Source organism: Prunus avium, chromosome 4 (assembly GCF_965620075.1).
Source record: "Prunus avium chromosome 4, drPruAviu1.hap1.1, whole genome shotgun sequence".
Lineage (NCBI taxonomy): Eukaryota > Viridiplantae > Streptophyta > Magnoliopsida > Rosales > Rosaceae > Prunus > Prunus avium.
In genome coordinates, this window is record NC_142287.1 from 31,159,947 (window position 1) to 31,183,666 (window position 23,720).

The following is a 23,720-nucleotide window of genomic DNA, read 5'->3' on the forward strand; positions in this document are numbered from 1 at the left end:
AGTATGGTTTCTTGAAGAAATTGGTCATTCTTCTTTGAATCCAAATTTTGGTTTCTGGAGCTTGCAAGTTGGTGCCATGGGATGAATGAGTTGGAGAAGGAGCTACCATTGCCAGGAAGAACTGAGCTTCAAGCTTTGCTAAGTTGGAGAAGCAGATTGCACAAAGGAGGTATAGCTCATCTTCCTAAATAGATCTAGGTTTTTCTTGAGCTTGCTTGTGTTCCTTTGTAAGAATCTTTTTCTACTTAGTGGATTGCCTGGTCGGTTGATGACCCTCAGTTTTTCCCAATGGTGGGTTTCTAGGTGAACAATTTCTGATTGCATCTCTATAATTTTTCTGTAATTTTTATGGGTTTGTGTTCTTGGTGGTTGACTAGTCATCGTATGAATTCTGGGTTTGTGTTATTGGTGGTTGACTAGTCATCGTATGAATTCTGGGTTTGTGTCCTTGTAGTTGACTAGTCATCATTATCTGCTGTTTGGTGTTTACTTGATGATGATAATTTCACACACTTTCACCATAGTTGTTGCTAGCACAGGGGATGCCTAGATTGACGGGTCCTTCTGAGTGCCTAGGTTGTCACTAGTAATCTTCTAGGGTTGCAGGTAATTTGTGGCATGCTCTGTGTGTATTCTTGATTGTGGCTGTTCATGACTAGCATTTGACTAGTCATAAGTGTTTTTGGTCAAGGTCTAAAGAGTGTGAAGATTGTTGCGTTTTGTTTAAGTGTCGTAAAATTTACCCCTCATCACCTAAGTACCAATTTTAGGTGGGCATGTACATATAAGGCACATCACCCCTTCTCCGTTGGTCGATGTGGGATGTTATAACATGGATGACTCTATTACCTGACGACATTGCACTCTCTTCCACTGGCTCCGCTAGCCGATCCTACCATCTTGCTGTTCCATCCACCGACCTGTGGCCTCGACGTTTGACATTATTTCCAATTTCAAGAGGATTAACTTGACACAATTTGACCCAAATTCCAATTATCTAAGGCGGTTTGAGTTGTATTCGTTTAAAAATACCATCTAAACTAATTTAATAAAGACTAATCATCCTTCTTTTTAAATTCTTATATTAAAAATCAAATTTATTTTTTCCCATATTTGCTTAGGCAGACTTGGCAGATTAAATTAGGTAACATAGAACCAGGAAATGTAGCTAGCATCAATCAGCATGTCAAAACTTTTATTTATTAAATTCTTTTAATCATGCATGCATCAATAATATATTTTTTTTGAGAGAAAAACAATAATTGTATTCATAAATTAGGCACAAAGACCATCAACCAGAAGGGCAAATACAAATGCCTACAAATGGGTAATACAAATATGGAAGCATAGTAACCACGAGGTTAATCCATATATAGGCCACAAAAGGCCAGAAAAATTTCGTTATAAAAGCCACATGCCTGAACAAACCAGACATGAATTGCATTGCCCAAATCTACCAATACAACTACAACTTTTAACTCTAACAAGTACAAAATACAAGTTGAGACTAGAAACAATCAAAGACCCAACTCACAAGGAGTTGATGTAATTATTACAAAAAGAAAACTGCAAACAAACAACCTAAAACTAATAGAGCCACTATCATCGTTGTTGCCACCACTGCCATAACCATTGTTGCCGCCTTGGAGACATAGAACACTAAGATTGCAGCTAGTAACCCTACAACAAACCACCAATCAGCAAAGCCACATAGATCCACAGATCTGGACACAAATAACCTCCCCACAAGTAAAATCCCAAATCCAATAGATGGGGAATGGGAAAAATAAGTAGGGAGGTAAGGAAAGAGAGAGAGCGAGAGAGGAGGAGTGACCTCCTCCCCCCTCCCCTGAACACCCAACGCAAAAGAGGTTTGAGAGAAAATCATCAACAGTACCTTTTCACAAAAGTAATTACTACTAAATTAAAATTACTAATATGAACAACAATCATGCTCGACCAAAAAAATAGTTTAAAATAGAAAATAGTTATATTAATTATAAGGTAGTAAACACGAAGCTTTCATGTAGAGTATAGAGAGAGAGAGACGGAAAGAAGAGTTAGGTGGCGAATCATAACTCCAGTTCCTCTATGTACATTTTTTTTTCATTTACTCTGTTTGTTTGCTCTTCAAGCAAGAAGCTTCACCACTTCTTTTTTTCTTTTTTGTCAAAAAGCAAGAAGCTTTACTTACTCAGAAGAATAAGGCTTGAGTTCAAAGGAAGCATAGAATCTGGGTCGTCCTGCTCTTCAAGTTTGTATAAGTCGGTGCTTGAAAGTTGGAGCCTTTAAGGCTGCCATATTTGGGCTCTCAGAGTTGGAGATTTTGAGAGAGTATTGTATTGATGGAGGAAGATTGCTGCGCCACGCAACTCATCTATGGAGATGGTGAGTTTAATGCTGATGGGCTCGACAGGTTCGTCAAGGAAGTGAAGCTTGCTGAGTGTGGAGTCTCCTATGGTGTTGTTGCCATCGTGGGTCCTCAGAGCAGCGGTAATTAAAATGAAGCCTTTTTACTTTAATCAATTTAATTGATTGAGCTTGAGCAATATGGGGTAATTAATTGCTATGAAATCACAGGGAAGAGCACTTTACAGAACCATTTGTTCAACACTAAGTTTAGGGAGATGAATGCAAACAGTGTAAGGTTAGTTTCTGAGCTTTTCAGGTGATCATATACTCAATTTGCTTTTTTTTTTGTTTTTGTTTTTTTTTTGTTTTTAGAATAGGGGCTATATATGTGTGTATCTATTTACTTCAGGAGCCAAACTACGAAGGGTATATGGATAGCCAAGTGTGTTGGCATTGAGCCTTGCACTATTGCCATGGATTTGGAGGGTACTGATGGCGGGGAGAGAGGCCAGGTAATCAGCTTTTTGTTAAAACCCCTTTTTTTTAAAGTCAGATTTAATCGCTCTTCGTGCTTCCTGCAATTATATTCTTTTCCAGGATGATACTGCATTCGAGAAGCAAAGCGCCCTATTTGCCCTGGCAGTTTCAGACATTGTGCTGATAAATATGTAAGGTTATCTTGGAATTGCCTGGCTAGTAGCCTACCTTACTTTGCATAGTTTGTTTTAGCAAGACAAAGTGGGTTTGAAATTGGTTTTCAGCATCTATAATCCTTGGAAAGAAACTTTTGATATCATTTCTTTCTTATTGAGTGTTTAATTAGGACTTTGCCTTTCATGAAAACAGCAAAGGCTATTCAAATTATGCACTCATAATTAACGCTCCTCAACCACAGCTGATGAGGCAGGAAATGTTCAAAAGGTGCGCTTGCTAAAATATACATTAAATCATATATATCAATCATATGCATGCTAGTTCATAGTTCTATTGACTAATTTTCAATAAGCTTTAAGATAAAATACATATTAAATGCAATAGAAAAACACATAGTATCCGCACAAGTTGGCCCGGACACCTCATGATTACTTACGAAAAAAAAAATACACATAGTATCAAAATGAAAATATACTCATAATTGAAAGTATATCTATTTTGGAGGTATGCTTCAGGTGTCACATCCCGGGATCGGCTCCGCCATAGCACGATATTGTCCGCTTTGGGCCCCCCTCTCTGCCCTCACGGTTTTGTTTCTGGGAACTCACGAGCAACTTCCCAGTGGGTCACCCATCCTGGGATTGATCTAGCCCAAACTCGCTTAACTTCGGAGTTCCCATGACTCTGAAGCCAGTGAGCTCTCAAAAGGCATCGTGCTAGATGGAGGCGGGCATGTACATATAAGGCACATCACCCCCTCTCCGTTGGTTGATGTGGGATGTTACAATCCACCCCCCTTAGGGGCCCGACGTCCTCGTCGGCACACTCGCACCACACGGCAGAGTGGCTCTGATACCAAATTGTCACATCCCGGGATCGGCTCCGCCGTAGCACGATATTGTCCGCTTTGGGCCCCCCCTCTCTGGCCCTCACGGTTTTGTTTCTGGGAACTCACGAGCAACTTCCCAGTGGGTCACCCATCCTGGGATTGCTCTAGCCCAAACTCACTTAACTTCGGAGTGTTGTGAAAATGGACAAACACTTTCACTCACTCCCCTAATGATCTTGTTGTTGATGGACTTTGTGACACACACAAGGATGAATGAATCACACACACACACACACTTGAGAAACCAACCAAGCACAAAGTGACACAAGTATTTTAGAGGTTCAGCAATTGCCTACATCCTCTTGGTGATCCTCTTGAGAAATTCACTAATGAAAGAATAAGTTACAACTTTGGTTTACAAAGAAACCCCCTTAGAACTCTATTCTCTCCCAAGCTCTCTTTTCTCTCTCACCCCTTGCTCAACACTTTGATACACTTGTGAACACTCTCACAACTCTTGGTGTTTCCCCCCTTTGGTGTCTAGACTACTCAAGACTCAACTCAGCTCTCTCTTGAACTGATTGCCCTCTCTCTCTTCCTCCCTTGGTGAGATAACCTCCCTTTGCACACAATAGCTCCCAGCTACTTGACAACTTTGAGATTAACCACACTTGCTGTCTTGCTTCCTCTTCCCTTTAATACACAAGCCTTTGGACTTAGGAGAAGGCTCCATCTTTTCCTCCCACGTTCTCCCCTTGGTTTCCAGACTTGGACCACAACTTGGGCAGAACAAAGGCTAGGCATAGATAGCTGCAACTTCAGCCACCCTATCTAGAGCTATAGGGTAGGTACTCTTTGAAACAAGTCAACTATCCTCATTCAATGGTGCTCCAGCTTTTCCAGCACCTTGCTAGACATCCTAGAACCCATAAAACTCCTTGGAAGCTCGAGGGATTAGGTAGGAAACCGACACATGTGAAGACACCTTGAAAAACGCATGGAAAAAACAGCACAGCAACACTGGCGACCGGTCGCGGATACCTTATGGATACATTGCGACCGGTCGCGGATACCTTGCGACCGGTCGCAGATACATTGCGACCGGTCGCGGATACCTTATGGATACATTGCGACCGGTCGCGGATACCTTGCGACCGGTCGCTTTCTGCGATTTCTCCAGCCTTCGAATCTGTGTAAAAACGACCGGTCGCCCAAACCTTGCGACCGGTCGCTCACTCCTTCACTTGCATACTAAATGTGAGCCATTTTTCCAACAATCTCCACCTTGGCGAACCATTTAATCACCCCATGAACCATTGTTGACCTCTAGAACCTCTTCCGTAAAGCCAAACACAAAACATTATATTATAAATAATGTTATAATAAATAAATAAGAAAGCTTTTAAGGTATAATGAAATTGAAGAAAACAAAATAATAGGTAAGTAAAAGGAAAATAAATAATAAGTAAGAAGGTGAGTTTGGTACGGTGAAGCACGTCAAAGACGCTGTCCTAAAGCCTTTGTAGCCTCCCTACGTGCAGGTACTGACGGTCTACAAGACTCCAAGATACGACCCCTTGTACACAAACTCAAGATCCGCTATGAGCACGTTCATAGACGAATATGGGTATCCAAGTCACAGAACCATTGCCAAAATAATAATATAAAGTAGAGAATATATATAAAAGTAGAAAAGGAGAGAATCAGTTTATGGTGGTGATTGTGGTATGTGATATTCTGATGGTGTAATGTGTGTCTATCAAATGTGAAGGAGGAGTGGCCTTTTCTAGGCATCCAAAAACATGTAACCTTCACCAACCATAAAAGTTCACCAACCAAAAAATTAAGGCATTCACCAACCAGAAATAAAACCTAAATATAAAATATTTATAACCCCCACAATAAATAAAATAAAACAGAAAAATAATTAAATAAATAAAACGGTTAAATTTTTAAAACCTTTTTAAAATTCCAACAATCCCCCACAAGGTTTTCAAAATTTTACCGTGACAAAAAACCAGTGAAAAATATATAATATATATGGCAATATAATACTATGTAATAGGTGTAGGTGCCTTCCGGGCTTGAACCTTCACTTAGTGATGATAGTCTCCATTTGAGGAACCTGAGTGTACACAGTATTGAACTCGGCACCTTTGACCAAACTTCAACATATCCCACACATAGTATTAGTTGAGACTTGGATGCGGGTTAGCGCTATTTATGGCCATGCGCTCATCTTGATTCTCATGAGAGTTACTAGAGAATAGCCCAATTCTCATAGTCGCGGCCTCACGACGTCTCTCACTTAGGTGAGTTCTCCAAGAGTACATGTGACCTGCACCCTGCGGGAGTTTGCCCGCCTCGAAACTCATTCAGGGATAAATCCCTTCCTGACGTCACATAAAATAGCACTTTTGCCTTAGGGATGAGCAGAAGAATATCTCAAGGATATCTCCATAGTTTTATGAGTGCTATATGAGTCACGCAATATGGATTGTTTCTACCACATTGAACTTCCTTCATGGGATCTCCAATCACAGAAGTTGGGTTACCTCCCTAGGTGACTCCCTTATGGGCTTAAGCACATCCCCCTCGACATTTTGCATTAATAGCCTCCTCCACGAGGCATGCATATCAAGACTAGCCTTCACAAGGCATATATAATGTAGGTCATATCTTTATTCTTCGTTTTAGCGCGCTCTAAACCTGCATGTTATTGGAAATATTTCCTACACAATCTTGCACACAAATGATTAGTGGATTTCACCTCAGTATAATCGGAAATTAGATACGGATTGGTATACATTTAAGTATAACAAAAAACATCATACATTAAATCTTATGATCAAGAGTACCTCTCAAGTCCATGAAACTTTGAGTACACCTGCTACCACTTATGAACAACAATATAACTTTAGTTTTAAAGAGGTAATTAAAACCACTCAAAATCTATATAAAAAAAAATTGATATTAATTTTGTATTTGAAATACCCACAAAAATTACAACAAATACCTACATAGTTAAGGAAAACTCAACCCCCACAAATTTAAGGGAATTTGCAAAATATATGAAGATTATACTAAATTTATATTTAATTTTAAATTCATAAGATATGCCAAAATACTTTAGAGGATTTACGGGTTGAAAACCTTACACCAAAATTCAAAATTAAATGCCGCTTACAGTGATATAATTTATCATTTATGTCAGTTTTCTCCAGAAGGTTTCACAAAGTACACTTCCTGGCAATTAACTCAATGTGGCAGCTATCAAGACTTCACACTCAAAAGAACATTAGTTCACTTAATATATTTTATCAAGATTAACTCAAGTAACTAATATGAAGGATTGCACAATTGAAACATATAGGCGTTGGCAACTTTAAAAAGACTCCAAGGCATTAAAACAAAGATGTAATTAAATTGCATAAATGTTTAGTAATGTTAAATGCAATAAACACCCAACAATATCAACAACTGTTGCCAGACATAAATCTCTAAACGTCCTAAAATTGATAATATGCAATTGCGGCACTAAAGTTTTGAAATTAAAGCTGCAGTAAATAAAATTATCTCGTAATTGAATGTGCAATGCAAAACTTCTAAATAAGTTAATATCAATTAACCAATTTTCGAACAAAAAAAACTAACGTCCAAAACCAATTATAGCATATTGGAATACTTTATATCCGGGAAATTAATCTCAACATAAAATAAGTAATGAAATTTTGAAACAGATATGCATATGCATAAAATATAATTTCTCCACAAATATAAAAGTTTTGATTCTCAACATTTATGTATCAGTCAACTAGCTAAGGTTTTAAATAGTAGTGGATTGCCTCCCAAATTAGACCAAGGTATATTAAACTAATGCATTTATACTACCAAAAAAAAAACTGTATGTTTTTCTCCTAAATTCAAAGCAATGACAGTCAGCAAATAAAGAATAATTAGGGTCAGTAAAACTTGCAATAATGTCACATAAACTCTCTGCCCTTTTTCACAAAAATTAATATCTATAAATGAAAATAAATATAACAATTGAATACACAATAGGCCAAAACTAAAATTGACGCAATATTAGATTTTGAATTCAAAATGAAACTACAACTTCAAGAATTTGAAACCAAAGTAAGTAGTATACCGATTTGCGAAAATGCAACAATTGAATATTCAAATCAAAGTTATCTTTATAAAAGGAAAACTTAATTGTCTGTTGACCAATAATGCTTTATTCCTTCATAATACATTAAACCACATAAAGATAGTGTATAAAAATCCAACGTTAAAAGTAATTAAATGCTAATATCAAATCAATTTAAATTAATTTGCAGTTTTTTTTTTCTGAATTAAAACAAAGGAGGTATTAGGACAAAATTTCATTAAGTTCATAACCATGTTAAGGGCAATAATCACCCAACATTATTAGCAACTTTATTGCCAAAATAAATGTAGGAATTGAAAACAAGTGTGACCATTAGGCCAAATCTCGAAAATTAATTTCAACAAGAAAAAGTATTTTTGTCTTTTGAAAAAGTGTAAGTGTATGCAATCAGGAAAAAGCATACTCATGAATTGACATTTCTAGATTAAGTAAAACAATAAACAGACACAATACAAACTCTGATTTGTAAAGAACAAAGGGACCATGTAGATAAGATCATGAAATAGATTTCCATTTTCCATTTCCATTTCAGGTTATTTATTTATTTATTTAAAATTTGACAAAACTAAACAAGTGCCAAATGATAAGTTTCTGTATTGTCTTATTCACAAAATTCAAACTAAGTTAATTTCTTCGAATCACATAAATTTATAGCAATGCTCACACTTGCATAAGATAAAGAATTAATTGGTAGAACTTATCTTGTGGTACATGATATTGGACCCCTGATACCGATTCCATCATAACTCCAAATTGAAAATAACGCAAATCTCTATTCCCATAAATAAGATAAACCTTAACACAATCGTTAGTGCAATATATATGTACATTTATATAAAATACTCGAAAGACACCACACATAACGTAATTTGATCCATTTTCCAAAAACTAAAGATAATTGATATCCAAAATCAGCAATAATATGATTAATATACCAACGCTATTGAAATAAGGTCATTAATTACACATATTAATAAAATAAGTTGCAGAACTTTACAAAATATCAATTAGTCAATCCAAATGAATGGTCAGTGTAATGTAAATTATTAATTAAAGAAAATATATTAATAGGCTCTTAAATTTTATCAAAGCAAACTCTCAATTTCAAAATACAAGTGTTCTTTGAGTAACTTACAACTGCAAATCACAAATTAAATATATAACTAAAATTTATACAGAGGAATAATGTCTGAATAAAAATTTAGAGGAATAATAGCATAATCATAAGAGTCACAATTTCAATGCATTAATTCAAAGTATATAGCATAATATGATATAAATCGGCCAAATGCGTTTTAATTTTTAATTTTGAAAAAGGCCGAAACCCAAACAACAAAATGAACTGTGCAATATATATATATATATATATATATATAGCATGACAAAGATGCAACAAAACAAATAATTTTTCCTCAAAATTATACAAACCAATAATTATGTTTAACCAACAAACTAATAAAAATATATTTTGATAGAACTTTGAAACTTATGGATAAACAGGTCTTTGAGCAAAAGGTTGAGAACATATTTGGTTGTTCAAACAATAAATTCAAATCATCACACTAATATTTTCAAACCAGCACGCCTTTTACCAAACACACTTAATAAATATTTTGTAAAATTAAACTGTGCAGAGCTTACATATATATTATAAATATAGATATTGAATTGCAACAATTGTAAACTACAAATAACCTATAGCAGTACGGAAAGAAAATGATTTTAACATACAAAGGTTTAATAGACATATGGTTTCACATATATAATCAAACTTATGCTATGATAAAGACACAACCTAACAAATATGATTTATTCGAAATACATGTAAGATAATACTTTGTTTACTACAGTTTGAACCAAGCAGCAAGTGGTAATCTCATCAATCAAGTATTCAATTGAGGCTTCACAACAGTACGGAAAAAAAAAGTAGTTTTAATCTACAAAGGCTTTAGATTGTTATAAAAAATATACAAAATATAGTTTTCCTTTTCCGTAAAGCCAAACACAAAACATTATATTATAAATAATGTTATAATAAATAAATAAGAAAGCTTTTAAGGTATAATGAAATTGAAGAAAACAAAATAATAGGTAAGTAAAAGGAAAATAAATAATAAGTAAGAAGGTGAGTTTGGTACGGTGAAGCACGTCAAAGACGCTGTCCTAAAGCCTTTGTAGCCTCCCTACGTGCAGGTACTGACGGTCTACAAGACTCCAAGATACGACCCCTTGTACACAAACTCAAGATCCGCTATGAGCACGTTCATAGACGAATATGGGTATCCAAGTCACAGAACCATTGCCAAAATAATAATATAAAGTAGAGAATATATATAAAAGTAGAAAAGGAGAGAATCAGTTTATGGTGGTGATTGTGGTATGTGATATTCTGATGGTGTAATGTGTGTCTATCAAATGTGAAGGAGGAGTGGCCTTTTCTAGGCATCCAAAAACATGTAACCTTCACCAACCATAAAAGTTCACCAACCAAAAAATTAAGGCATTCACCAACCAGAAATAAAACCTAAATATAAAATATTTATAACCCCCACAATAAATAAAATAAAACAGAAAAATAATTAAATAAATAAAACGGTTAAATTTTTAAAACCTTTTTAAAATTCCAACAGAAGTTTCCCTTCAACAACATTCTCCTCCTCATCCCTTGTCTTGACTTCACTTTCTGCACCTTTGAAATCAAGCACCCTTGATGATGAACTTGCATGCAAGAAGAACTTGCTATGACTTCCTTTCCTCATATGTGTCAAACATCAACTTATTTGCACACACATGATATGAGCACCCGGAATCACAAAATCCAACTTGAAGTAGAACTTGAACCCTTACCCGAAGAGCTAGCCATGACTTCCCCGTTACTCTCCTCCGTAACCGTCAAGAGTTCATCACAAATGTCATCATCACATACATTTGCTGAACTTCCAGCTTTCTTCATCTTCTCCTTCCATACCGGACAATTTTGCTTCCAATGATCCATAGACCCACACTCGAAGCACCCTTCTTTGTCCTTGGACTTAGCATTCCTCCCGTTGCTTCTCTTGCCTTCACGCTTGCTTGGACGATTCCCTGCGAATAGACCCGTGTCTTGAGAGTTTTCCTCCGAACGTTGGGACATCCGGTGATGCGTCATCACATCTTGCACCACCTCCTCAAACTTCAAAGTACTCTTCCCAAACATAAGCGTTGTTCGGAAATGTTTATAAGACGGAGGCAAGGATGTTAGAAACATGAGTGCCTTATCCTCCGTATCATACAACACTTCCATCCTTTGCAAATCAGCAACACATCTATTGAAGCTGCTCAAATGCTCCATTAGATTACCTTCCTCCTCCATCCGAAGATTTAGGAGTTCTTCCTTGAGGAAAAGCTTGTTGGACAGCGACTTCCCTGCAAACATCTCTTCGAGCTTCTCCCATGTTTGCTTCGCTGTGTCTTGCATCACATTGATGAGCACCTCATCGGTGATGTAGTTCTCTCTTGAACTGATTGCCCTCTCTCTCTTCCTCCCTTGGTGAGATAACCTCCCTTTGCACACAATAGCTCCCAGCTACTTGACAACTTTGAGATTAACCACACTTGCTGTCTTGCTTCCTCTTCCCTTTAATACACAAGCCTTTGGACTTAGGAGAAGGCTCCATCTTTTCCTCCCACGTTCTCCCCTTGGTTTCCAGACTTGGACCACAACTTGGGCAGAACAAAGGCTAGGCATAGATAGCTGCAACTTCAGCCACCCTATCTAGAGCTATAGGGTAGGTACTCTTTGAAACAAGTCAACTATCCTCATTCAATGGTGCTCCAGCTTTTCCAGCACCTTGCTAGACGTCCTAGAACCCATAAAACTCCTTGGAAGCTCGAGGGATTAGGTAGGAAACCGACACATGTGAAGACACCTTGAAAAACGCATGGAAAAAACAGCACAGCAACACTGGCGACCGGTCGCAGATACATTGCGACCGGTCGCTGATACCTTATGGATACATTGCGACCGGTCACGGATACCTTGTGATCGGTCGCTTTCTACGATTTCTCCAGCCTTCGAATCTGTGTAAAAAAGACCGGTCGCCCAAACCTTGCGACCGGTCGCTCACTCCTTCACTTGCATACTAAATGTGAGCCATTTTTCCAACACGGAGTTCCCATGACTCTGAAGCTAGTGAGCTCCCAAAAGGCCTCTTGCTAGATGGAGGCGGGCATGTACATATAGGGCACATCACCCCTCTCCGTTGGTTAATGTGGGATATTACATCAGGCAACTATAACTAGCTCCCTTTGTTGCATGCCACACGGGGATAGAATTTCAAGAACATTTAAAATCAATAAAAATCACTCTTTTCTCGTTTTACCCTCCCACACAATTAATGCATGAATTTTCTCACCTACTTCTGCCCTTTCATTTCTCTACCTGTTTAATACTCGTATTATACACATACGTATATATTTTTTCATAATATTTTTGTTTCCCGTACATGTCTTAAAGACTCGGTAAAATATAAGTTTTTTTTAAAAAAGCAAATGTATACACGTACATACGTATTTTTCACGTTTAATATACGTGTTTTTTTACAAAATTTTGGATAATACATAAAAAAATTCACATATTATACCCGTATTTTTCACATATTGTTGAATGAAAATAATATATATTAAAAGTTTTAAATATATTATATAGTGGCCGAACTTTTTAGTTGTATATTTTGCTAAAATTTTGCCGAATAAAAAACAAGTACGTATTTTATTCGTACTTTTCCGTTTCTATATTTTACTAACTAGGTTATCCACCCCAATGAACAAAAATCCAGCATCGATCCCATCTTCTTTCTCAGATTCCATCTTCTAGAAATTGATTCTTTTACTAGGCAAATAATAAAACAGGGAATCCACCCCTTTTGGTAACACTGTTGGCACACGCACTACAAAAAAAAAGTGGCAATATTCACTATTATTTGGTGACATTTAGTTACCAAAAAGGCCCTTTTCACCAAATGTCACCAAATCATGGTTACTGTTGCCACTTATTTTTTGTAGTGTCGATTTGTTTTTTTTTTTAAAATAAAAATTTCTTGGAGTTTTTGCCCCCTGGTTCAGAAAAGAAGATCTATGTTTGGTTGAGGCGAAAAATAGTGAAAAACAAATTCTGAGTAAGCAAAACCCAGTTTTAATCTTTTCATTTTCCGGTTGTTTTTTCCTTAAGCAATTACTAACTTTCATTGTTAAAAAGAACAGAGGCTAAAGAGAAAGAGGGTGGAGATAGAAAAAGGTTTAGGAATTTTATGGGTTCAGAAGGAGAGAGTTGTGCACAATATTTACTTGGGTTGGGTGTTCAACCTGGAGCAATTGGTTCTGGATTTTTGGCTCTTGAAGAAGAGAAAGAAAGAGAAGAGCAGAGAGAGAGAAAAGGAGAAAGGAGAAAAGACAAACCTTTACTTGAAACATGACTTTTTATTGGGAAATCATGTTAATACAATTGCACATGTACATGTAATTTGAAATTAATTTAAGATATATTGATTCGAGATTGGATTATATATATAGGTCTCTTGACGAGCAAGACAAACCTTTTCTTGAAACATTTTTTGAGGTACTCTAGAAACATGTCTATATCTCTACTGTCTATACAGCATTGAATGTTGGTTATTGAAACTCTGGTTTCAAATGTCTATAGGTCATGATGCGCTTTAGCTTCCCCCGTAAAACGATGTTAATGTTCGTCATACATGATAATTCAAAGGTCTGGGGCATACTTTTTGAGCTTATTAACGGATTAAGTTGTTCTCGTATAATTTTCTTGTTCCATATTAACTTTTCCTTGTTTGTGGGTGTATGTACTATAGACCCCGTTTCAACATTGGCACCCTGGTTTGAGGAAATTTATACTGAATGTATTATTCAGTAAAGCGCTAGAGGAAGTAATTTTGTCTTCAGCACTATGTTGTTTTTATACCTTAGTTGTTTTCTTCGTATCTCTCAGATATTGTAAATTCTGCAGATATGGAATGGAGTTCCGAAGCCCCAAGCCTATAAAAGTACCCGCTTCAGTGATTTCTTTAGTGTGAGATCTCTTATATCCTTCTCTACTCTCTGACAGCTTGTGTTCTTTTTAACGTCTTCATTAGAGCTGATTTTCATTGATAACAACATTCTTGGACGTGAAGGAAGAAGTAGTTGTTATGTCTAGTTATGAAGAGAAGGAGAAGTTTAAGGAGGAGGTAAACTCTCTACTATCAGAAGGATTGTATATGTTTATTACTTCATGCGCGTTGTAGCATCCACTACAGGGTTGTATATATATATATATTAATAATATATGAAGAATTTCTTGACGTCCTTAGTATCGAGGGAAACATTTCTTATATTTCCTAAGTAAATTCATTCATTGTAAAAGTTTACTATGATACTTACGGGTTATGGCCTGTATCATGCAGGTTGCTCAACTGAGGCAGCGGTTTTCCCATTCTATTTATCCAGGAGGGTTTGCTGGTGATAGAAGGGGTGTTGTCCCTTCCTCAGGATTTTCCTTTAGTGCACAACAGATTTGGAAAGTAATCAAAGAGAACAAGGACCTGGATCTTCATGCTCACAAGGTTTCTTAGTTTCTTTTCTTTCCGTTTAGAAAATAATTTGTGGTCTTCACTTCTCATATGCATAGAACATATACTGTTAATGATTTAATTAGGTTATGGTTGCCACTGTTCGGTGTGAAGAGATTGCCAAACAAAAATTTAATCAATTGATCAATGATGGGGTATGTACTCATTTATCTCCATTTTTGAGATGTTTGTAAGTATAATATGATCAAGAAGGTTTTGTTGGTCATTCCTTGGATGAACATGATTTAGGGTTGGTTGGCATTGAAAGAAGCTGTCCAAATTGGTCCTGTACAAGGTTTTGGTAAAAGGCTTAGCTCCATTGTAGGCACCTATCTTTCTGAGTAAGTTCCACTCTGGTTTAAATATGTTAGTTTAAAATTCCAAAGGTGAACTATCTGTGTTTTTAATTTTCGTATAATTAAATGATGAAAGGAAAGGGATTTGGTGGAACATCTAAGTAGGATAAGAATCATTTTGAACTCATTGTATCGTCCATAATAAGGAGATGTTGAATTAGTGTATGTCCATTTTATGCTTCTAATATGAATAAGATGATATTAGAGACCATGTATCTACAATTACTAGAGTTATAGTAGTTTTACAGTGTCTGTTGGATTGACCACTTATTCAAATAGGTTTCAATTCACTTTTCACATGCCACGAAGTCTGTCCACTATGTTTTGTCTGACCAGTAAATCTAGCAAGTAGTGTTTCCGTGTTAACAGATTCTGAAACGTGTATGTGTCTACTTATTTGTGTGCGCTTTCTATACATTGAAGTTTTTATTGTTAGTCTTGTATCGGCTTGTATTGTTTCTAGTTCTGACTTTATTTGAATGAATTGATCTTGCTTGTGCATCATAGATATGACATAGAGGCCATCTACTTTGACGAAGGTGCAAGGAACTCAAAACGACAACTGTTGGAGTCAAAAGCGTTGGATGTATGGCTACTCTCTTTGTCTCTCTAATTTAACGGAGATTTTAGTTAGGCTTTCAATTTCTTAGACAATCCTTGGTAATATGGAGGTCGTGAGTAGTAGTGGTTTTTCAGTTTTAGAAGCCTCCAAATTATTTTCAATACCACATTACTCACTTGGTTCCCGGGGCCCCCATCTCAAAATGAGGGGCATGATAATGAAGTGGATTGACAGCCTAAATTTTCTCCCTTAGGTAGCCCCATCAAAAAGCCTAAAAACATCATTACCGAAGCATGACTACTTCTAATTAGTTACCAAAAGCTTAGATTGACAAAACTCACTCTGAGACATTGAATGGACAAATGGAGTTTCCTTTTTATGTAATACTTGAAAGTAGCATTGCCTGATGTTTATAGTTCATATTGTCTTTAAACCTGAACTTATTAAAGGGTGGCTTGGATTTGGTGTGGTGGGTTTTGAGAATTCACAACAGCCACTAATGTCAGTTATCATGCCTATTTTAGTTTAAATCTCGCTTTGCTCTTAATTTTCCAGTTTGTTTACCCTGCGTACACAACCATGTTGGGACATGTACGTTCTAAAGCGCTTGAAGATTTTAAAGTGAGGTTGGAAGAATCGTTAAACAAAAGAGAAGGATTTACTTCATCTGTTCGTACCTGTACTCAGTCTTCCATGCTTGAGTTTGACGAAGGATGTGCAGGTAATTAACATGTTTGTCCACCAAACAACCTTTGTTATTGGTATTACTTAACATGTTTCTTTCAGATGCGGCCGTACAACAAGCTAATTGGGATTCTTCAAGAGTTCGCAAAAAACTTCAACGTGATATAGATGCATATGCGTCATCCGTTTGTAGTGCAAAGTTGTCAAAATTGAATGGCAACTATGAGGTCATGTTCTGATAATCTATTAAAGTCATGGAATACTTTTAAAGTTATGTTGATAATCTGTTGTTACTCAAATTTCTCAACGAAAATAACCTTTAATTTTCCAGAAACAACTGTCTGCATCTTTAACTGGACCAGTAAAGACTCTACTTGAAACTGGTGGAAAAGATACTTGGGCTTCAATAAGAAAACTTCTTAATCATGAAACTGAAGTTGCCATATCAGAGTTTTCAACTGTAGTTGCCGATTTTGAGTTGGACAAAGCAACAATTGCCCAAATGTTGCAACATTTAAGGGATTACTCAAGAAATGTGGTGGAGAAAAAAGCAAGGGAAGAGGCTACGAAAATTATGATCCACATGAAGGATCGGTAAAGGACTTGTTGTCAATATATTTTCGCTTCTTTTTTCGTTGTCATTTTGATTGCTTATCATTTCTGTTAAAATGTCTCAGGTTTTCCACAGTCTTCAATTATGACAGTGATTCAATGCTTCGGGTTTGGACCGGGAAAGAAGACATTAGAAGTATTACCACGGATGCTCGCTCTGCGGTAATCATTGGGAACTTTTATGGAAGAATAGTTATCTGTCCGTTTGTGTTAAAGTGTTATTTTAGTTTATTTTTTCCTATCTTTCTTGTAGTCTATGAAGCTTTTGTCCGTCATGGCTGCCATCCGCTTGGATGAGAAGCCAGATAATATTGAAAAAGTTCTCTTTTCTTCTCTAATGGATGGAGCTGTTACTGTTTCATCTTCACAAGATAGGAGAATCGAAGCTTCTGCAGACCCTCTTGCCTCAAGCAATTGGAAAGAGGTACCATTTAATGTGTTTTACGTTATCTGTAAACTTTTTATCTGATCACACTGGTTCCTTATTAAAGGTTAACTTTGAACCAGTTTTCTTCAAAGGATACCTTAATAACTCCAGTGCAGTGCCAGTCCTTGTGGAGACAGTTCATAGCAGAGACTGAGAATAGTGTCACTCAAGCTATTTCAGCACATGTATGTTTTATAACTTCTCTTACCTTACGCTTAACTTCAGTATGTTTTCATTGTCAATTAAGCAGTACTGCTTCAAGAATAAATGGATTTTGTTTTTCCTAAAACTCTTGCATGGATTTAAATTTTGGAGATATGAAATATTGGTGTATTTTCTTGCAAATGCAACTGCAACTAGTAGTATAAATCTGGGGAATAGAATGTGTGCATTGTGTATGACATTTGGGACGGAGTTCTTATTGATGTAGATTGGATTCGGTTAGTAGTGAAAATAAAAGAAACATCGTATATATATGAGGTTCTGGAACATATGGAAATACTTACGGCTCGTTTGGGATTGCTTTTCTGGAACATATATTTCCGATGAGATATTATATATTTTCCACAAACTCTTTTGGTCAGTAATGATAATTGTGATGAAATCTAGCCATTGCAAATAATATATCATTGGAAAACGTATTTTTGACAACACTCATTGGTCGAAAATATAATTCGTGAAATCTTGATAAAAAAAAATTATTTCCGACAATCTTATAAGTAATTGCAACTACATGTACGAGTCGGAAATAAATATGCATGCTCGTTTTAAAAATTCATTTCCGATAGAAATTTAAGCAGCAGCTACGAAATATGGGGGTTGGAAATACATTATTTGCGACGGAATGGTCGAAAAAGAAGTATTTCCAACCAGCGTTTTACCGACGACTTCCGACGGACTTTTTCCGTCATAAAAGAGTATTTCCGACGGCAAAAAGCTTTTTTCGACAAAACAAAGCCCTCGCTAAAGGGGTTCTGTTTTGTAGTGTCATAAGCGCTTTTAAATAAAAATTCCAAGTGCTTCCTTGAAAAGCACTTAAAGCGCTTCTAAACTTTTTGCCAAACACTGTCAGAAGCGCTTTTAGCCCTTCTAGATGCACTCCCAAATAGGTCCTTAATATTGAAAAATGAGCTAAGTCTTGTCTGGTGCTTTTGCTTCTAAATGAAAATTGATTATTTTTTAACTATATTATATTTTTTTTTTCATGGTATTTTTCACTAGAATATATATTTTTCACATATTTTTAGTACGCCTTGAAAGGCATAAAAAACTTACATCCCAGGTTTCTCACGCGATGTAAAACGCCTCGGCTTAGGCCTTAGCGTTTTCAAGCTTTGCTTCTCATATGCATAGAACATATACATAAGAAATTCTGTTAATGATTTAATTAGGTTATGGCTGCTACTGTTCGATGTGAAGAGATAGCCAACCAGAAATTCAGTCAGTTGATCTTCGATGAGGTATGTACTCATTTATCTCCGTTTTTTAGATGCTTATACTTAATATGATTGAGGAGGTTTTATTGTTCATTCCTTGGATGAACATGATTTAGGATTGGTTGGCGTTGGAAGAAGCTATCCAAATTGGCCCCATACAAGGTTTTGGTAAAAGGCTCAGCTCCATTTTAAGCACCTATCTTTCTAAGTAAGTTTCACTCTTGTTTAAATATGCGAGTTCAAAATTCCAAAAATAAACAAGGAGTGGTTGTAACTGTTTGTGTTCATGATTTTCGCATAATTAAATTATGAAAGGAGGTTGATTTGGTGGAACATCTAAGTAGAAGAAGAAAAACTATGTTTCCTTTCTTTTTCCCTTTACCAGCACTGTACTTTGCACCAATTTTGTTTTGTTTAATCTTTTTCTATAAGAAAAAACTTATGAAGTATTGTTCCTCATTTGTTTCATTGTAAAAAAAGGAGATTTGGAAAACCAAATACCAGCTAAGTATAGGGTATGTCCATTTTATGTTTCTAAAATGAATCATATGCTATTAGAGCCCATATATCTACTATTACCATAGAGTCAGAGTAATTTTTCATTGTCTGTTGGATTTACCACTTATTCAAATAGGTTTCAATTCACTTTTTCGCATGCCGCGTGCTATGTCTACTGTTTTTTGTCCAACCACTAAAACTAGCAAGTACGTAGTGTTTCCTTGTGAACAGATTCTTAAATGTGCATGTGTCTGCTTATTTGTGTGTGTGCTTTTTATGCACTATTGAAGTTTTTATTGTTAGTGTTGTATGGGTTTGTATTGTTTCTAGTTCTGACTTTATTTGTATGTCTTGATCCTGCTTGTGCATCATAGATATGACATAGAGGCCATCTACTTTGACGAAGGTGCAAGGAACTCAAAACGACAACTGTTGGAGTCAAAAGCGTTGGATGTATAGCTACTCTCTTCGTCTCTCTAATTTAACAGAGATTTTAGTCAGGTTTTCAGTTGCTTAGACAATCCTCGGAAATAAGGAGGTAGTGATTAGTTGTGGTTTTTAAGTTTTAGAAGCCTCCAATTATTTTCAATACCACATTACTCGCTCGTGTCTCGGGAACTCATCTCAAAATGAAAGGCATGATAATGAAGATTGGCAGCCTAAAATTTCTCCCTTAGGTAGCCCTATCAAAAAGTTGTAAAATGTGCAAAAAACATCATTAACGAAGCGTGACTCCTTCTAATTAGTTACCAAAAGCTTATATTGACAAGCTTTGAGAACTTGAATTGACAAATGGAGTTTCCTTGTTATGTAATACTTGAAAGTAGCATTGCCTGATATTTATAGTTCATATTGTCTTTAAATCTGAACTTATTAAAGTGTTGGTTGGATTTGGTGTGGTAGGTTTTGAGAATTCATAACAGCCACTGATGTCAGTTATCATGCTTATTTTAGTTTAAATCTCCCTTTACTCTTAATTTTCCAGTTTGTTTACCCCGTGTACACAACCATGCTGGGACATGTACATTCTAAAGTGCTTGAAGATTTTAAAGTGAGGCTGGAACAATCGTTAAACAAAGGAGAAGGATTTACTTTATCCGTTCGTACCTGTACTCAGTCTTCTATGCTTGAGTTTGACAAAGGATGTGCAGGTAATTAACATGTTTGTCCACCAAACAGAACCTTTGTTGTTAGTACTACTTAACATGTTCCTCCTTTCAGATGCTGCCATACAACAAGCTAATTGGGATGGTTCAAGAGTTCTTGAAAAACTTCAACGTGATATAGATGCACATGCATCATCCGTTTGTAGTGCAAAGTTGTCAGAATTGAATGTCAACTATGAGGTAATGTTATGATAATCTATTAAAGTCTTGGTTATTATATGACTTAGAATACTTTTAAAGCTATCTTGATAATATGTTGTTACTCAAATTTCTTAACGAAAATAACCTTTAATTTTGCAGAGACAACTGGCTGCATCTTTAACTGGACCAGTAGAGGCTCTGCTTGAAACTGGTGGAAAAGACACTTGGGGTTCAATAAGAAAACTACTTAATCGTGAAACTGAAGTTGCAATATCAAAGTTTTCAACTGCAATTTCCGATTTTGAGTTGGACAAAGAAACAATTGCCAAAATGTTGCAACATTTAAAGCAATACTCAAGGAATGTGGTGGAGAAAATTGCAAGAGAAGAGGCTACAAAAATTATGATTCACATGAAGGATCGGTAGAGGACTTGTTGTCAATATATTTTCTCTTCTTTTTTCATTGTCATTTTTGTTGCTTATCATCTATGTTAACATTTCTCAGGTTTTTCAAAGTCTTCAGTTGTGACAGTGATTCAATGCCTCGGGTTTGGACTGAGAAAGAAGACATTAGAAGTATTACCAAGGATGCTTGCTCTGCGGTAATCATTGGGAACTTTTGTGGAAGAATGTTATCTGTCTTTTTGTGTTAAAGTGATATTTTAATGTCTTTTATTATATATTTCTTGCAGGCTCTGAACCTTTTGTCAATCATGGCTGCCATCCGCTTGGATGAGAAGCCAGATCATATTGAAAAAGTTCTTTTTTCTTCTTTGATGGATGGAACTCTTACTGTTTCATCTTCACAAGATATGAGGATAGGAGCTTCTGCATACCCTCTTGCCTCAAGCACTTGGGAAGAGGTACCATTTTATGGGTTTTGGTTCGTTTGTATAAGCTTTCTTTCATCAAACTGGTTTCTTATTAAGGGTTAACTTTGAACTAGGTTTCTTCAAAGGATACCTTAATTACTCCAGTGCAGTGCAAGTCCTTGTGGGGAGAGTTCAAAACAGAGACTGAGTATAGTGTCACTGAAGCTATTTTAGCGCAGGTATATTCTATAACTTCTTTTGTATGGATTTGAATTACGGAGATCTAACTAGTGATGTATGTACTTGGAAATGCAATGGGCAAGTAGTCGTAGAAACTTTGAAATATGATGTGTGCATTGTGCATGACATTTGGGATGGAGTTCTTATTCATGTAGATTGGATTTGGTTTAGTAGTGAAAAAAGAAACATTGTATATATGAAGTTCCGGAACGAAACACTTAATATTGGAAAATGAGCTAACTCTTGGCTTAGTAACGGCAAGTTTATGTATTCTTGTTTTTCTACAAAGGAAACCCGGCATGCTAATATTTTCAACCTATCTTTATGTTTAGAAGCTCAATCCAATCCTGCAAACGTAATGTATATGATTCTGTTTGCTTTTGAATTCTTAGGAGGCTTACAAGCGGAGTAACAACTGGTTGCCTCCTCCGTGGGCTATTATGGTGATGGTCGTTCATGGTTTCAATCAATTTATGCTCCTTTTAAAGTAATTATGGCCGTTCAGAGTACTAAGTTTGTGCACATTGTTTAATTATTTGGAATTCCCAACTTGCTTGTTCGTACTGTTCCTTTTCTCTTCAAATGAAACAGTGGTCATATTTGTTGCATCTTTTTTTAGAATAAACGAAAGTTATTTTATTGACAAACAAACAAAAGTATAAAGTATGTTGTGTCTAATATGGGTAAATCTTGTGGAGTCACCAAAACACATCAACCTGTTTATTTGATCTAGAGAGAATCAGGGACAACCCAAAGATGACTAAAATCCCCAATTAAGCAACTAGAAGCACATGTACTCAAACTTGCAATCCAGATGAGCCGTGCAACCACATCAACAAAAAATTTGTATCGAAGGCCAAAGCAAAATAGAAATAAAACAACCTAAAGATAAGACAAACCACAACAAACTTTTAAAGAGTTCATGAGAATTATTAGACTTGAACAGACAAAAGAGTAGTGCTTCACATCCTCCAGAGTAGCCGAAAGAGACACATAGGGCCATAACGGCTATCGCAAACCCGACACAAACCTAACATCTTCCTTATATGTGTAGGTCAAAAGATGACGACTATTTCATGACGATAACATCGTTTTAAGGTGACTGTTTCCGCATCACAAAACAAAAGAACAAAGAAGGTAGTGAAAGGAGGGAAGGAGAAGAAAGGGGATGAGGAGATAAAACATGCACCTAGATTTACATACATGGTACATTAAGGCATAGTTTGCCCAACATATGGGTCGCTCTCTCTTTTTCTTGCGAGGAGAGCAAATAGGCGGTTAGGGTTTCTTGGGTCTGCAGCTATACAAGATTGTATATTCGCCCAGCAAACAATAATATTCATCAAAAGAACAGATTATCAATTTTTTTTATTTACTCTGTTTGCTCTTCAAGCAAGAAGCTTTACTTACTCAGAAGAATAAGAAGGCTTGAGTTCAAAAGGAAGCATAGAATATGGGTCGTCCTGCTACCAACAAGACTTCATGTGGCTGTAAACAAATAAACCAAGAATAAAATTTGAAAAAGCCTTTTTTTCGAAGCATTAAAAAGTAAAATGTACACTTCCCTCCCATGACATAATTTCCAATTTCGAGAGGATTAACTAACACGGTTTGAGTTGCATTCATGTAAAAATACAATCTAAATTAATTTAATAAAGACTAACCATCCTTCTTTTTAAATTCTTATATTAAAATTAAAATTTATTTTTTCCCATATTTGCTTAAGCAGACTTGGTAGATTAAATTAGCTAGCTAGCATTAATCAACATGTCAAAACTTTTATTTATTAAATTCTTTTAATCATTCATGCATCAACAGTACCTTTTCACAAAAGTAATTCCTATGTTTTACTACTAAATTAAAATTACTAATATGAACATCCATGCTTGACCAAAAAAAAGTTTAAAATAAAAAATAGTTATATTAATTATAAGGTAGTAAACACGAAGCTTTCAGTGTAGAGTAGAGAGAGAGAGAGAGAGAGAGAGAGAGAGAGAGAGAGAGAGAGAGGTGGCGAATCCTAACTCCAGTTCCTCTGTCTACATTTTTACTCTGTTTATTTGCTCTTCAAGCAAGAAGCTTCACTTCTCTTGTTTTTTTTTCTTTCTTTTTTGTCAAAAAGCAAGAAGCTTTACTTACTCAGAAGAATAATGCTTGAGTTTCAAAGGAAGCATA

General features: G+C 36.0%; 1 protein-coding gene across 2 annotated transcripts; it reads left to right on the forward strand.

Annotated features, from left to right (window-relative positions):
- Positions 1–2,307: 2,307 nt before the first annotated feature.
- LOC110761457 (protein ROOT HAIR DEFECTIVE 3 homolog 2-like) lies at positions 2,308–22,178 on the forward strand. 2 transcript variants are annotated; one of them, XM_088251982.1, is made up of 30 exons: positions 2,308–2,493; positions 2,581–2,668; positions 2,762–2,864; positions 2,950–3,020; positions 3,199–3,273; positions 13,557–13,602; positions 13,687–13,752; positions 13,856–13,930; positions 14,011–14,073; positions 14,177–14,230; positions 14,447–14,605; positions 14,698–14,766; positions 14,861–14,952; positions 15,475–15,553; positions 16,085–16,250; positions 16,316–16,440; positions 16,545–16,807; positions 16,891–16,987; positions 17,079–17,249; positions 17,333–17,437; positions 18,644–18,712; positions 18,805–18,896; positions 19,561–19,639; positions 20,172–20,337; positions 20,408–20,532; positions 20,653–20,915; positions 20,999–21,095; positions 21,186–21,356; positions 21,440–21,544; positions 21,938–22,178. In XM_088251982.1, exons 1-30 carry the CDS (start codon positions 2,346–2,348, stop codon positions 22,034–22,036), a joined length of 3,381 nt encoding a protein of 1,126 aa, XP_088108108.1. In that variant the 5' UTR covers positions 2,308–2,345; the 3' UTR covers positions 22,037–22,178. The 2 variants fall into 2 exon arrangements, with proteins under 2 accessions (XP_088108108.1, XP_088108109.1); XM_088251983.1 differs by having other exon boundaries at positions 2,581–2,647; positions 21,938–22,177.
- Positions 22,179–23,720: the final 1,542 nt, after the last annotated feature.